The 15,651-nt window shown below is 45.0% G+C and overlaps 1 protein-coding gene across 1 annotated transcript in view; it reads left to right on the forward strand.

The window, feature by feature from the left end:
- The first annotated feature begins 2,024 nt into the window (after positions 1 to 2,024).
- Positions 2,025 to 15,651, forward strand: part of abcg1 (ATP-binding cassette, sub-family G (WHITE), member 1) — a 64,461-nt gene continuing 50,834 nt past the window's right edge. Inside the window, exons 1-2 of the mRNA XM_078560562.1 lie at positions 2,025 to 2,567; positions 4,935 to 5,175. Coding sequence (XP_078416688.1) covers positions 4,956 to 5,175 — 220 coding nt within the window. The 5' untranslated portion in view covers positions 2,025 to 2,567; positions 4,935 to 4,955. The remainder of the gene's footprint in view (positions 2,568 to 4,934; positions 5,176 to 15,651) is intronic.

The following is a 15,651-nucleotide window of genomic DNA, read 5'->3' on the forward strand; positions in this document are numbered from 1 at the left end:
TTTTTCCCCTTTATCAAATATATAAATAACTCCGTCTTGAAAACTATCATTCTGGCTATTTCCAGCACTCTCTCAGGTTGTGCATTCCAAGTCTTAACATTTCATAAGATCATAAACAATGGGAGAAGGAGTAGGCCATTTGTCCCCTCCATTCACTTAAATCATGGCTGATCTGATTGTGGCCTTAAGTCCACTTTCCTGCTATCCCCCCATAACCCATGATTCCCTTGTAGATCAAAAATCTAACTCAGCTTTAAATATATTCATTGACCCACTCTCCACTGTTCTCTGGGAAAGAGAATCCCAAAGGTTAACAACCCTTTGAGAGAAGAAATTCTTCCTTGTCTCCATTTTAAATGTGGTCCTCCTTATTTTTAAACTGTTCTAGATTTCCCCACGAGGGGAAACATCCTCTCACCCTGTCAAGCCTCCTCAGAATCTTATATGTTTCAATAAGATCATCTCCCATTCTTCCAAACTCCAATGATTATAGGCTCAACTTTTCCTCATAAGACAACCCCTTCATCTCAGGAATCAGCCTAGTGAATCTTCTCTGAATTGCTTCTAATACAAATATTTCCCTCGTTAAGTAAGGAAACCAAAACTGTACAGAATTCACTGCATAAAAAAAACTCATCTCCTCTGTGGTTCTTTTTTGCTAATTATCTTCAATCTACGTCCTCCAGTTACCAACTCTCTCGCTAGCAGAAACAGCTTCTCCTTGTTTACTTTATAAAAACCCTTCATAATTTTGAACGCCTCCATCAAATCTCCCTGCACCCTTTTTATTCTAAGGAGAACAATCCCAGCTTCTCAAGTACCTCCACACAGCTGAAAACCCTCATCCCTGCTGCCATTCCTCTACACCTTCGCTCAGACCTTGCTATCCTTCCTAAAGTGTTAATACCCAGAACTGGACACAATACTCCAGCTGAGGCCTAAAGGCCTTGTGAGTTGCTTAGTAGTACAGTATCTGAGCAGTGCTGAAAAAAGAGACATGCTGTCAAAGTTTTTTGTCCTGCACTCATCAGGTCAAATGCAAGAATGACAAATTTCAAAGGGAGGAACAATTTATACTGCATGAGAAAAGGGCGCTGATTGGTTGGAAAGTCAACTATGATTGGTCAAGGCATTGCCATGGAAAATGCACCAGGAAACTATTGTTCCTCCATGCTTTTATTTAATACAAAAAAGGTACAATGTCTGGACATAAAAGCAAAATGCTGCAGATGCTGGAAATCGGAAATAAAAACAAAAAATGCTGGTAAAACTCAGCAGGTCTGACAGCATCAGTGGAGAGAGAAACACAGTTAACATTTCAAGTCTGTATGATTCTTCTTCAGAGCAGTGCCTGGACATGTTCCTTTTGCCTGCAAAGGACAGGTCCCTGCTTTTGAATATATGTAGCCTCTTGGGTAAGGACAGGTCCATTGCCCCTCAGCTTGAAGGAGCTTGGATATGAAGAATGCTACTGCTCTAGGTACCGATTGGGTCACCTCTAACAGGAGAGGTTGGGTGGAGACTGGAAGGACAGGTGAAGATAGGATTGCAAACTCTGGCTGGACCTATTCCTGGAGGTTTCATCTCATGATGTCCTACCTCCAACCACCCCACACCTTTCCATATTCCTTCCATTGGTCACTTGACATGTCCATCCTCACAATGTATGGTCTTCGTACACCAATTGGAAAGCGAATAGACTCCTCACTATCAAATTGGATGATTCTTGACTGCCAAACAAATAGCCCCCTCCTCTGGCCCTCATGTTAACAACTTTTTCAACTGATGAACAAAACATTCAATTAAAAAAAAAAGTTTTGTTTTAAATGCTCTTATGTTTTCCCTGGCTCCAGCCCCGCCCCCATACTTCACCACCACCCCCAACCACGACTCCCCCACCCCACCCCCACCACAACCACCCCCTCCCTCCCCTCGTTGGCAGCAATGCCCTGAAAATTAACCTATAATTCCTTTAGAATTCCAGAGCAAAATAAACATAAGAAGCGAAACAGGAAGGAAACAGATCGAAGGGCGAGGGATACAAGTGAGGCTGAAACAAATAATATGGAAGAAAAAGCAGAATTGAAACCAAAATTAAAAGTGGGGCGATAGTCAAAGAAAAAAAAAATGGAACGAGGGGAAGGAAAAGAGGGAGAAAGAGAAAGGAGGGAGGAGATAGATGTAGAAGGAGGGAACGAGGGAGGAAGGAAAGTGGCGGAAAAGAATTGGGAAACAAGAGGGTAATTAGGAGGTGGTTTGTCTCCTCCCCTTTCGCCCAGGGCTCAGAGTGAACGTGTTGCTCAGGAGCAGTAAACACAGGCAGACGGAGCAGAGGCGGAGGCATAGACAAAGCTCCGGCTCGTTTGGGTACCAGTCCCGTCCTGGGCTCCCTGCATCCCAAACACAGGAGCTTGAGACTGACACCAGCAGCATCCCTGCGCAAGCTGCCGGCACCCGCCTCTCAGGCTGCAGGACCTTGTAAAACATTCCAATCCTCTGCTATCCATCTATTGCTAACGTATTTCAACTGTTCTGGAAGGAAGAATAAAAAGCAAACGGTCGAAAGGGTGAGTTTTGCAGTGGGCTTTCTGTGTGTGCGCTTTTCTTTTAACTCTCGAAGTATTAAGATTTTTTAAAATAATATTGTGTAATATTAACATTGTCGATGTGTTGCACCTTGACCCAAGTTATTTGAGTATCAGGAGACAGTAATTTACCGGGATTGGCTGCAAGTGTTGCAAAAGACAATTTAAAATGCTTTTTAATAATGTGACGCATCGAATAGCCTTTTAATTCCTGCTCATAAACCCAGACTGGGAGCGAGCTGATGTTAGATTTAGTTGTTGCCGAAAGTTTCTCACAATAATGAAATAGTAACATTAAAATTGAATGTTTTAATTAGCACAGGTTTGTCAACAATCGAGAGATATGCGGGCCTTTTTTAAATTTCTCCCTATCTCCCTCCAATGTGGATACAGACTATGAAAATATCTGCATAGATTCGTTCTTTATTTAATTAAACAGTGTTATTTATGCTTTTAAGTTGACACATTTGTATAATCCAATTAAAACACGCTTTGTGACATTACATTGATGGATGTGGGTTCATTCCTTTAAAGTTTTTTTTTCTATTTACTGCAGGAATAATAATTGAACGCATTGCTGCATCTTTTTTTAAAAAATATTGCGATTATTTAGTAATCGGATAGAAGGCTGCATCTGGTGTTATGCGTCTGTCATTCCGGCTGTTTATACCCCGTGAAGATTCATCCTGAGCAGCTTTGACCGATAGTAACCCCACTCTTGTTTGCTTTGGAGTTAAGAGAGGATTGTCATTGCTATTTTTTTCACCAGGAGGCAGGAGTGAGGAATTCGCACCTACCCGCAAATGTTAACATTTTGCTTGTACAGATCTTGCCGTTTCCAACTACATGGAGATTGATTTTGCACAGCAACATTTGCTGTTATCTATGTGTTTCACATAGCTCTCTTTAAAGAGATTTGAAAGTTATCACGACAGAGATGAGTGTCCCTTATATAAACAACACTTCATCAAATGTATTTAGAATTGATTTGAAAAATATTTTTGAATAAACCTTGTTGCTGGTTATGTTTCTATTTTGCCATACGAATTCTGCGAGGAAAAATATTTGGCAGGTGAGGCTTTTAAGACTTTCCTAAAAAGTGGGTTGATACAAAAAGGGCATTGCCTTAGGTGGTTTGGTGATGCAAGCATGCCTGTGCAGTGATGTGCTGCCAACATAGATTGGGAGGCATCTACCCACCCCCACTCACGTCTACCCCACAGAATGAGATCTAGTGTCAGCTGGCGTATCTGTGGGAAGAGCTGGAATATTTCTTGAGGGAAGGAGGGGCAGTTGAGTCACTGGTCAAATTGCTCTTGAGTGCATCTCTGTGCCAGGTTCATGAGTGTGGGCAATTCAAAGGCCTACCACCCATGAATGGGAAGGGATGACTGATTGGTTACTGGATTAGTAATCTAGAGCCCTGGACTAAAAATCCAAGAGATGTGAGTTCCAATCCCATTCTGGCAGCTGGGGAATTTAAATTCGGTTAACTAAATAAATGTAGGGGAGGATTTTCCGGTCGGTGAGCGGGGGCAGGGCCTGCTCGCCGGCGTGTAAAGTGATACGGGATGACGTCAGTTGGAACTCCCGACGTCACCCCGCGTCATTTCCATTTTCAGGTTGGCGGGGGCGAAGCAGAATCAGCTGTGTGCCCGCCGACCTGTCAACGGCCTATTGAGGCCATTGAAAAAGCACTTAACATCATGAATGGACCTGCCTGTCCAACCTTAGGGTTGGCGGGCAGGCCGGGAGCCCTGGCGGGCTTAAGAAAAAGCATGAAACCTCATCCATGGGAGGGATGAGGTTTCATGAGGGTTTTTAAATATTTAATAGAGGTTTCAGTAAAAGCGATGGACATGTCCCAACTCATGTGACATGAGGGGACACGTCAGGGAAATTTTGATATCGTTTCCTGCCCACACCCAGTCCTGTACATCCCCCCCGCCCACCCAGACAGGGGGAAAATTTTTCCCCTAGAATAAAATGCTGGTCTGAGTAACGGTGCCCATGAAAATACCGGATTGATGTGAAAACCCCATCTAACTCAGTCATGTCCTTCCATGACAGAAACCTTCTGCTCTTACCTGGTTTGACCTGTATGTGACTCCAGACCCACATTAATGTGGTTGACTCTCCATTGCCCTTTGAACTGGCCTAGCAAGACACTCCGTTGTCGCCAACACCTGCTTAAGTGCAATTAGGTACAGGCATTGAATTCTGGCCTTGCCAGTGGCGCGCACATCCTGTCAATAAAGAAAAATATAGTACACGGAAAATTTTTTTAAAAATCCCTCGACCTTTATGAAATATTGAATCTGATCAAGTGTCTTCTTGCTGTTGTTCCAGAACGTTATCTGATCAGAACCCATGGCGGACCCCAAGTCAGTCTGTGTGTCGGTGGACGAAGTGGTCTCGAATGGGATGGCTGCCCAACACGCCCCCATGTTTCAGGTGCACTTAAAGAAAGTGGAGAATGGGGTGACAGAGGCCCACCGCTTCTCCCACTTGCCACGGCGGCTTTCAGTCACTATTGAGTTCAAGGACCTCTCATACTCTGTCTCCGAGGGCCCATGGTGGAGGAAGAAGGGTAAGAAAGAACATTGTCTGGAAACATTTAGTGCAAGTTCCACATTGGGCAAATGGAAATCAAACATTGTTGGTGACATTGAATAATAATGAGTCTGCATTAATGTTATAGTGCAACATCGATGTACCTGTATGTAGTACGGAAATATTTGCATGTTATTTATGTATGTATTACATTCCTGACTGAAACCCCCACACTGTTTCCCAATGTTATGACTAGCTTTGATAGCACCAGCAATTACCCTATCACACCCACGGGACCTCCCAAAAACACTTCACAATCAGTTCATTAGTCCTGAGGTGCAGTGACTGCTGTTATGTAGCCAAACAGCAATGTGCCACAACAGCAACTGGGAATGATGACTAACCACTTATTATGGTTTTGGTTGAAAGAAATAATGCTGGCCAAGCAAGCTCGCAGCTCCCTTTCAACGAGTAACAAGGGATTATTTGTTTTAAGCCCACCTCAAAAGTTTCAATGAAAAATATGCATCTCCTCAGTAGAGCTCAGGAGTGTCACTCTAGACTACGAGTGCGAGTTGTCCCTCACATCTCTTTACCTTGAGGATCGTTGGCTGGCTGAGATGTCAGGAGAGCTAGGGAGCTGCTGGGAGGGGGCGGGGACTGGGTGAGAAAAAGATCCCACAAAGAAGTGCTTGGGGTGTGGGGTGGGAGTTAGGCGAGGGGGAGGCCCCACAGCGAGGTGCTCGGTGTGGGGAGACATGACAAGTGAAGGGCCCCACTATTTTGCAGTGTCAGGTAGGTACTCCTGCTCCTACTGGCTTACAACAAATCCCCTTTCTTTCGTGGCCATTTCCTGAGCAGAATGGTGTGAGTGTTCCATTCATGTGTTCCTTAAAATTACAATTAAGATCCTAACCACATCTTTAGGATTTGTATGGGCAATAAGTTGATCATTTGCTTCAGGCAGGTGATTTAACTGACCAGGAGGAGGCCCCCAGCGAAAGTTACAGTGGGCTGATTGGTCCAGCCTACTCAGATGGCAAGGCTGCTGACCTCAATCTTAGGCCCTTAACTTCCTGTTAGCACTGACCTTCCAGAGTGAAAATCGATCCCCGACCCCCACCTCCCTCCGTGTCACAGAGCCATGAGCCTTCTGACCTGGGGGCACGAATGCAAACGAGTTAAGCAGTGAGGAATGAAAGCACATGCATTGATATAGTGTCGGTCAGAACCTTAGACCTCCAAAAATCCTTCAGAAATTGGAAAATTTTTTGATGTGCAATCACCATTGTAATGTTGGGGGCTGAGGCAGGTCATAAGTCAAATCAGAAAGTCACATTCCTCAGCCTCTCCCCAGACTCCTTAAGTGCTCCTGTTTCTAAGGTTGGAGTTGACAGCCATATTTCTAAGGTGAGTCTGTAAGGAACTATGCCATGCATTGATCAGGGATTTGGATAGGGCCACCTTGCATATTTTTCTTTCATTCTAATATGCAGAAAATCCAATGGAGGCTGCCAATCCTACAATGCCTGAAATCCCGATTACTGCTCTGGGTAGGGAGGCTGCTGGGATTGGGAGCGGCGCAGTTTTCGCTCCCACCCGAATTTACTGTCTAGTGAAATCAGTGGAAAGGGACATTAGGTGGGGTATAAAACTGGTGTACCACCTAATCCTTTGGGTTTCCCACCCAGTGAGCTTGGTGAAAATTAGCTGGCATATTGAGAATTTCTTGATTTGACCGTGGGCACTTGCTTATAAAATCATAGACGTGTACAGCACAGGAGGAGGCCATTTGGCCCATTATGCCTGCACTGGCTCCTTGGAGGAGTAGTCATGCTTGTACCCACATCACAGTTTTTGGTCCATAACCCTGCACGTTTGACATTCTCAATTACCTCTCCAACTCCCTTTTAAAATTATTGATGGAATCAGTTTCTAACCCTTTTTCAGGCAGAGCTTTCCAGATTCTGACAATTCTCAGTCAAAACATTTCTCCTCATCTTCCCGCTACACCTTTGGCCAGTGATTTTGAATCTATGACTTCTGGCTGTTGACCCACTCACCGGAGGGAATCATTTTTCTCGATTGAAACCTCTCTTCATCTTGAAAATCTCTATTGGGTCATCTCATAACTTCCTGTTCCCAGGAGCACAGCCCTATTTTTTCCAACCACTCTTCGTAACTGAAGTCCCTTAGGTCTGGTAACCACCTGGTAAACCTCCCCTTCCTAAGGCCTTTACATCTTTCTTGGAGTGTGATGCCCAGAATTGTTCACAATACCACAACTGAAGCCTAACATGAAATTTATAATGATTTAGTATGACCTCTACCTTTATGTTCTATTACTCTGTTTATCAGCACTAATAATCTATACGTCTAAGGATTTGTGTACATGTCCACCAAGATTTCTCTCTGTATCGGTGAAACAATTATATTTGGCCTCTGTAAGCTTTTAGTTTTACAGCTAATTGTAATCTCAATTTAAAAAAAAAACACTTGGAAAAATGTCCTGAAATATGGGGAGAACTCGTGCTGTAACCAGGTGCAATGCACCATAATGTAACATAACAAGCTTTCATTGCCGGTTACTGTTGGCCATTGCCTGATAGTAACCTCCAGATGAAATTTGGCAAGCAGTCAGGAGCTGATTGGCTCCTGCTGCGCTGTTGCCGGGGAGAAAGGGAAGTGAGGATGTATATCGAGAGGGTTGAGATTTTTTTTAAATGTGTGCGCGGTGCCATGAACTGCTGTTTTTAAAATAAAATTACACATTACAGCAAAAGATGCATGGCGTCATCATCGGCGAGGGAAAGGGAAACATATTGCTGTATAGAAAGAAAGAGAGAGAGAGAGAGAGAATGGGAGAAACATGCGACTTTAACGATCAACGGGACTCAGTGACTGCACCTGTCAATGGTAGCACAACTCCATTTCCATTACAGTGGCAGAGGTCAGGCACATCACGAGTTCATTTAAGCTCACTATTGTGCTCAGCTCTGCACTTGACCCCATTATTTTTAGCATGTCGAATGGCTATCTGAATAAAGTCTCTCATGAAGAAGGATGTTGCACTCTCTTACCTTAACACTGACTTCCACAATTTGGATGATTTATTTTAGCACTAAATTCCTACTTCCCTTATGGAGCATATCTTGGAATTGCTGGATAACTAATTCATTTTGGGTGTAAAAAAAATCTGGCATTGAATTTTCATTCAACTTTCTTTTTTTTAAAATTCATTCATGTGGACTTTGCTGTCTAGGCCAGCATTTATTACCCATCCCTAATTGCCCTTGAGAAGTTGGTGGTGAGCTGCCTTCTTAAAGCACTGCAGTCCATGTGGTGTATGTACACCCACAGTGCTGTTAGGGAGGGAGTTCCAGGATTTTGACCCAGCGACAGTGAAGGAACGGCAATATATTTCCAAGTTAGAATGGTGAGTGACTTGGAGGGGAACTTGCAGGTGGTGGTGTTCCCATGTATCTGCTGCCCTTATCCTTTTAGGTGGTAGGGGTCGTGGGTTTGGAAGGTGCTGCCAAAGAAGCCTTTGTGAGATTCTGCAGTGAATCTTGTAGATGGTACACACTGCTTCCACTGTTTGTCAGTGGTGGAGGGAGTGAATGTTTGTGGGAGGGGTGCCAATCAAGCAGGCTGTTTTGTCCTGGACGGTGTGAAGCTTCTTGAGTGTGGTTGGAGCTGCACTCATCCAGGCAAGTGGAGCTTATTCCATCACACTCCTGACTTGTGCCATGTAGATGGTAGACAGGCTTTGGGGAGTCAGGAGGTGAGTCACTCGCTGCAGGATTCCTAGACTCTGACCTGCTCTTGTAGCCACAGTATTTATATGGCTTGTTCAGTTCAGTTTCTGGTCACTGGTAAGTTCCAGGATGCCAATGTTGTTATTATTGTTACAAAGGAAGCAAATATGATCATCCCTTTTAGATAATTTTAAAAGAAGGTAAGTAGGGCAGCATCTGGTTTGAAGGATTTTTTGCTTGGGGTGGTGGTGGGGGTGGGGCGGTTGGCTCAGTTGGCTGGATGGCTGGTGTGATCAGATTGGTGCCAACAGCAACAGTATGGGGTTCGATCCCTGTTCCAGCTGGGGCCAATTTGATTCATGGTACTGTGGGTCAGACCTGCCTTAGGGCAAAGAACGGAAGGAAAAGAAAAATCACACGCACGCATCTCATCCAAAAGACCATTCTTCACGTGTGAGCCAGACAGTGACTGTTATCAGGCTATCGAACTGCAAAAGCATCATCGTCTAGTCCAACATTTCTTCCCTTACCATTTCCACATATGTATATAGACCAGCTCTGAAGAAGAGTCATACAGACTTGAAATGTTAACTCTGTTTTTCTCTCCACAGATGCTGTTAGACCTGATGAGTTTTTCCAGTATTTTCTGTTTTTGTTGTATATAGACCAACAGGGTCCAGAACAAGGGGGTATAATCCTAAAATTAAATCAGGAAACTCTTATTATTTTGTACCTAAGTAGTCTGTGGGTGATGAGTTGTCAATTGCCAAGACTGGGTTGGGCAGATTTTTTTGTTGTGTAAGGACATGAACAACAATACCTTGCATTTATATAGCACCTTTAATGTACTTCATTATTCCAAGGCACTTCAAAGGAAGGTTATCAAATAAAATTTGACACTGAGCCAGATGAGATGATAGTCAGGTAGATGGCCACAAACTTGGCTGAAGAGGTAGGTTTAAGAAGAATCTTCAAGGAGGAAAGAGAGGTAAAGAGATGGAGAGGTTTAGGAAGGGAATTCCAGAGCATATGGCCTAGGCAGCTGAAGGTACAGCCTCCAATGGTGGAGTGATTAAATTCGGGTGTGTGCAAGAGGTCAGAATTGGAGGAATGTGGAGATGTCAAAGGTTTATAAGGCTGAAAAAGATGACAGAAATATGGGGGAGAAAGGTCATGGAGGGACTGAAAACAGGATGAGAATTTTTAAATTCAAGAGATTAGGAACAAAGACAGGTCAATGGCAATGAGATATAGGTCAGTTATGACCGAACTGAATGATGAAGCAGTCCGTGTCTAAATGCAGCAAGACCTGGACAATATCCAGGCTTGGGCTGACATGTGGCAAATAACATTTGTGCCACAAGTGTCAGGCAATGACCATCTCCAACAAGAGAGAATCTAACCATCGCCTCTTGACATTCAATGGCATTACCATCACTGAATCTCCCACTATCAACATCCTGGGGGTTACCATTGACCAGAAACTGAACTGGACTAGCCATATAAATACTGTGGTTACAAGAGCAGGTCAGAGGCTAAGGATCTTGTGGTGAATAACTCACCTCTAGACTCCGCAAAGCCTGTCCACCATCTACAAGGCACAAGTCAGGAGTGTGATGGAATGCTCTCCACTTGCTTGGATGAGTGCAGCTCCCACAACACTCAAGAAGTTTGACACCACCCAGGGCAAAGCAGCCTGCTTGATTGGCACCCCTTCCACAAACATTCACTCCCTTTGCCACTAACACACAGTGACAGCAGTGTGTACCATCTACAAGATGCACAGCAGGAATTCACCAAGGCTCCTTAGAAAGCACCTTCCAAACCCACGACCACTACCATCTAGAAGGACAAGGGCAGCAGATGCGAGGGAACACCACCACATGCAAGTTCTCCTCCAAGCCACTCACCATCCTGACTTGGAAATATATCACCGTTCCTTCACTGTCGGTGGGTCAAAATCCTGGAACTCCCTTCCTAACAGCACTGTGGGTGTACATACACCACATGGACTGCAGCGGTTGAAGAAGGCAGCTCACCACCAACTTCTCAAGGGCATTTAGGGGATGGGCAATAAATGCTGGCCTAGCCAGCGACATCCACATCCCATGAATGAATAAAAAAAAAAATGATGAGCAGGCTTTAGGGGCTGAAATGCCTACTCCTGTTTCTATATCTTTGAGAATTCTTTTTAAAGTCTCTGTCTCCAGGCATAAATGCTGCTAGACACAGTAGATGTAGAAATTCACAGGTTATATGGGAGATGTCACAAAATAATGTGCTTTGTAACTGTCTGATTTTGGAGGATTCCTGGTTTTGAAGCTCAGGTATGTTTTCCTCCATGGGTAGGGAATGAAAAAAGAAAACACTACTCAGCTGCCCAGTAATAATAACAGATTAAAGAAACAATCTTCCTTTAACTTTAGACAGAGAGGAAAGAACACCCCTTTGTCTGTAACCTGTAAATTATAGACTTTAAAAGACAGCAGACAAGCTCTCAGTTTCTTTCATTTAAAAAAAATCTAAGCTCTAATTTTGCTAACGCTACTATCAAATTAAAGTTCTTTTACACTGTGGGTAACAATACTGGAAGTCTGAAATAAAACCACAAAAATGAGGAATACACAGCAAACCCTGAGAATATGTGAAAAATGTATATTTAGAGTGTATTTAGAGTTCTTCCCCTTGAACAAAATTGCAGACGGTAAAGTTAATTCAGTCCCTAAGTGAGAAGTGAGGCATAAATTAACAAAGCGGGGTAAGAAACAGATATAGGCGAGATAAGCGATAGTGAATGGGGTAGATTTATGTACACTTTTTCAATGTTCCTGTCTCAGTACAGTGAATGCCGTGTTCCTCTCCTTAACTTTCCAGCCAGGAGCCAATTAGGCTGGGCACTATCCCACAATGACCAGAGGGGGTGGTTCCACTCTCACCTGGGAGCGCATTGCGGGGAATCATGGGCCATGTGCCTGCATTGCTGTTCCTGTGAGGGTTATACCTCTCCCTGTCCCTCTGCACACAAGCCTCCCCCTCGCTTCCCCCTCCGACCAATACCAACCTCACCAATCCAGCTGAGCAGGATTTTCTTTCTGGGATTGAGGCCCTGGTGTCAGGATCAGATATGGGTCCTGACCCTGCAGTACGTCGGCAACAGTCAGCGACACAATTTTGGAAGGATCGATCAATTAGAGTTAATTAGAACTCACTGTCCAATTAAGGTTGGAGATTGGGCTCTCGAAGCTGAGTGATAATAGGAGGCCCTCCAGCAACCTTGTAGCTGCAACCTGCAGTTCTAGTAAGGGAGAGCGAGAGGGCGTCTCCGCTCCGAGGCTCGCTCTCAGCACTTTTTGCATAACTGAAGAAAGGAAATGGTCAGAGCTGCTGGACCACCGCTTTGGAGGTGAAGTGCAGCTATGGCCAGGTAGGTATCATGGCTCCGGGGGTAGCCTCAGAGTGATCCTGGAGCACTGCCTCGCCCCACCCCACCCCAGCCTGGCCTGCCACCTTGATGCCACCTCCAGGCATCTGCCAAGCTCACTATGCCATGGCGGGGGGCCTGCAGGCTAACTGAAACTTTTCAGCCTCTCATCAATACCCCAAACAGGGCCCTTAATCGAGTTAACCGGCTACCTGCCGCTTGGGGATGGGTAGCTGTTCCATACCTGACACAGCCTCTGGGGAAAATGGCCAGGAGTTGGGACTGTGGCGGGGAACAGGGGTACCAGCAGGTTTCAGAAAATTCCTCACCTACCTACCTCTATTCCCGGCCCCCAATATTGGCATGAAAATCCGGTGTCAGGAGTTCCAGTTAGAATGCCTGGGGCACCCTCCTACAATTAGTCTACTGTGGGTCTACAAAGCTGTTGGTTCCCCAATCAACACATTGCACAATGGAGAGTGGAGCAAGACCCACATTCCGCTGGCATGCACTCCTATGTAATAAAAAAAAGCCTTAATTTTAACTGCGCTAAGTGTAATCATTAAAATCACAGCGGTGCAAATGAGAGGGATTTGTAAAATGGGATGGCGTCCCTCAGTGTGTGATGGGTGTCTGCGCACAGTCCTGCCAACCATCTGCCCTCACTTTATCTCTGAGTCGGGCTCCTGAGACTTCAGCCCACTCATTACCGTTCAACGCTTTTGTCTTGCCCTCGGGAACATTATTGCCGCAGTTTGTAATAAATGACCCTCAGCTGCATCTGCTAATGGGTGACATGGCAGCTGACAGGCAAGCAAGCCGTCTGTGTGACCATTTCACTGAGCCTAAGAACAGGAGTTAGCCATTCAGCCTCTCAAGCCTGTTCTGTCAGTCAGTGAGATCCTGCTCTGTATTTGCCTGCCCGAACAGGAAGAAATTATGTTTCCCTATTTACTCCATCAAAGCCTCTCATGATTTTAAAAACCTTTATTAAATCCTCTCAGCTTACTGTGCTCCAAAGGAAATAGTCTCAAGCCTCTCGTTAGAACCACAGTCCCACTCTTGATATCAGCCAGTGTGCCTGTTCTATGTACGCTGGTGTTTTTAAATAGGGTATTGTATTGTGGAAGATTTGAACCTGACAGCATAAAGGATGAAGTGATTATGAATCATCCCAAATTAATTGGTCTGTTCAAAAGTGGTTAATTCAACAGCCATGAAATTACAAGATGGAAAAGGCAGTTTGGCCCAACCGGTATATGCTGGTGTTTATCCTCCATGCGAGTGGTCCTAATCCTATGTGTCCTTCCTATTCCCATATCCTTCTATTATCCTTTCCTTCAGCCACTTACGTAATCTGGTTTTAAATGCAGTCCTGCTCTCTGCTTCAATCACCACCTCTGACATTGCACTCCACAGCCTCACAACCCATTTCCTAAATCGCTTATGTTTAATCTTGTATCTATGTGCCCTTGTTTTAGATTCTCAATCATGGAAACGTTGGCCAGGATTTTACGGCCCCCTCTGTGGCGTGTCTCCCCACCGGTGGATGAGGCGAGCCACTTAAATCTCTATTCAGTTCGGCAGGACCGTAATATCCCACCGGGCAGGAAGGGCAGTAAGGTCCTGGCCATTAGCTGAGAGTGGGATTCAGATGGGGTGGCGGAGGTGTTAAGGGGGTTGGGGTGGTGCCAAACTCTCTGACCTCAGCAGGTGAGGCCTGGGTGGCTTTATTTAACTTCTAGGCCTCAAGAGGCAGTTGGCTAGTGGGTAGGAGTAGAGATTCAGGCCGCAGTTGAATGCGTAGTGGCAGCAGATAATAACTGGCCAGTGAGAAGGTAAGTGGCATGGAGGAGAGGGATTTCTCTGGATGCATCAATACATGATGCAAAGGTGGGTCGGGGCTTTGGGTATGTGGTGGCGCTGATAATAGTTTCCAAACTTCAGCTCATCTTGGCCTAACACACTTCAGCTGATGGAGTCACAGTGACACCTTCGAACAGGCCACAGCTAAAATTGCAGCCGGGGTGGGGAGTGGGGGAAGAAAATGATGTCATTGGACCCTGATCTGCATATTTAAAGAAAAACTCATTAATCTCTTCGAAATCAATAATGCTGTTCATGCCACAGTGGGTGTGGGAACATGTTTGTTAGGCGTCCGTAAAGTGCCATTGTTGATTGGATCAACCACAAGGGCGATTTTTCCTTTAACAGAAAAGGCAAAATTCTGCGGACACTGGAAATGTGAAGTATGAACTGAAAACGTTAGAAACATTCATCGGGTCTGGCAGCATCTGTGAAGAGAGAGAGTTAATGTTTTCGATCAGCGACCTTTTGCCACACCCTTTTAACAGATAAGCTGGTGCTAGAAGGCAAAAATCACCCTTTGAGATTGGATGGGTGGGGGAGGTTGATAATGCGTGTTGAGATGCCCCTTTTAAAGAAGTGTGTTGCATCTGGAACCTTGCTCAGATGCTTCAGCTTCATTGTGGGGTGGACCCCTCCCCACCTCATTTAAATACAAACAAGGCCCATTCTGGCCTTTGTAGCTTTGCAGCCATTATCAGGTGGAAAGGCCTTAGGATAAAGCACATCACAGCGTGCAGAGTCAGGGCACGTTACACTTCAGCGCAATAAGCACCAATTGCCGCATTACTCTTCCTCCACAATAAACTCATTATTGTACACGGGGCTGCTGTGCAAATAGGGCACACCTCATCCTTCATCGCTCAAGTATAACATAGCCTAGTAGAAGGGTAACATCTGCACCAGCCCTGTTAAACTGCCAGAAATATAGGTTTAATTGCCATCTGTTCGACCCTCGCTCTGAACCACGTCAAGTGCCGCCAAGTTGTCCAGGCAGTGTGTGAAATCTTATTAATTAAATCAGCAGAACCTATTCAAACCAAGCGTGGGCCACCACACAATAGGCTTAAAAGCAGGAGCGAGCGTGCTTAATGTGGGGTCGCAGAATTAACATATAAAGCAGCATTGAGACTGGCTCAGAGCAGCTGAGACAAGGAAATGAAAAGGTTATTCACACTGATCTGTGTTCACAAAACATTGATTGTTCACAATAAACAAACAGGCAGATAACAGGCCCCAAAAACCCCAGCACACCCCAGGGGAAAACCTGCAACATGTCACAGAATCACAGAGTGCAGAAGAGGCCCTTTGGCCCATCGAGTCTGCACCGACACGTGAGAAATACCTTACCTACCTACCTACCTAATCCCATCTACCAGCACTTGGCCCATAGCCTTCTGTCATGTGTTTACCTCACTCCTGCCTCCTGAAAGGGATATGCTCATCCTTGATAAATGCCAATGTATAA

Source organism: Cetorhinus maximus, chromosome 16 (genome assembly GCF_964194155.1).
Source record: "Cetorhinus maximus chromosome 16, sCetMax3.hap1.1, whole genome shotgun sequence".
Lineage (NCBI taxonomy): Eukaryota > Metazoa > Chordata > Chondrichthyes > Lamniformes > Cetorhinidae > Cetorhinus > Cetorhinus maximus.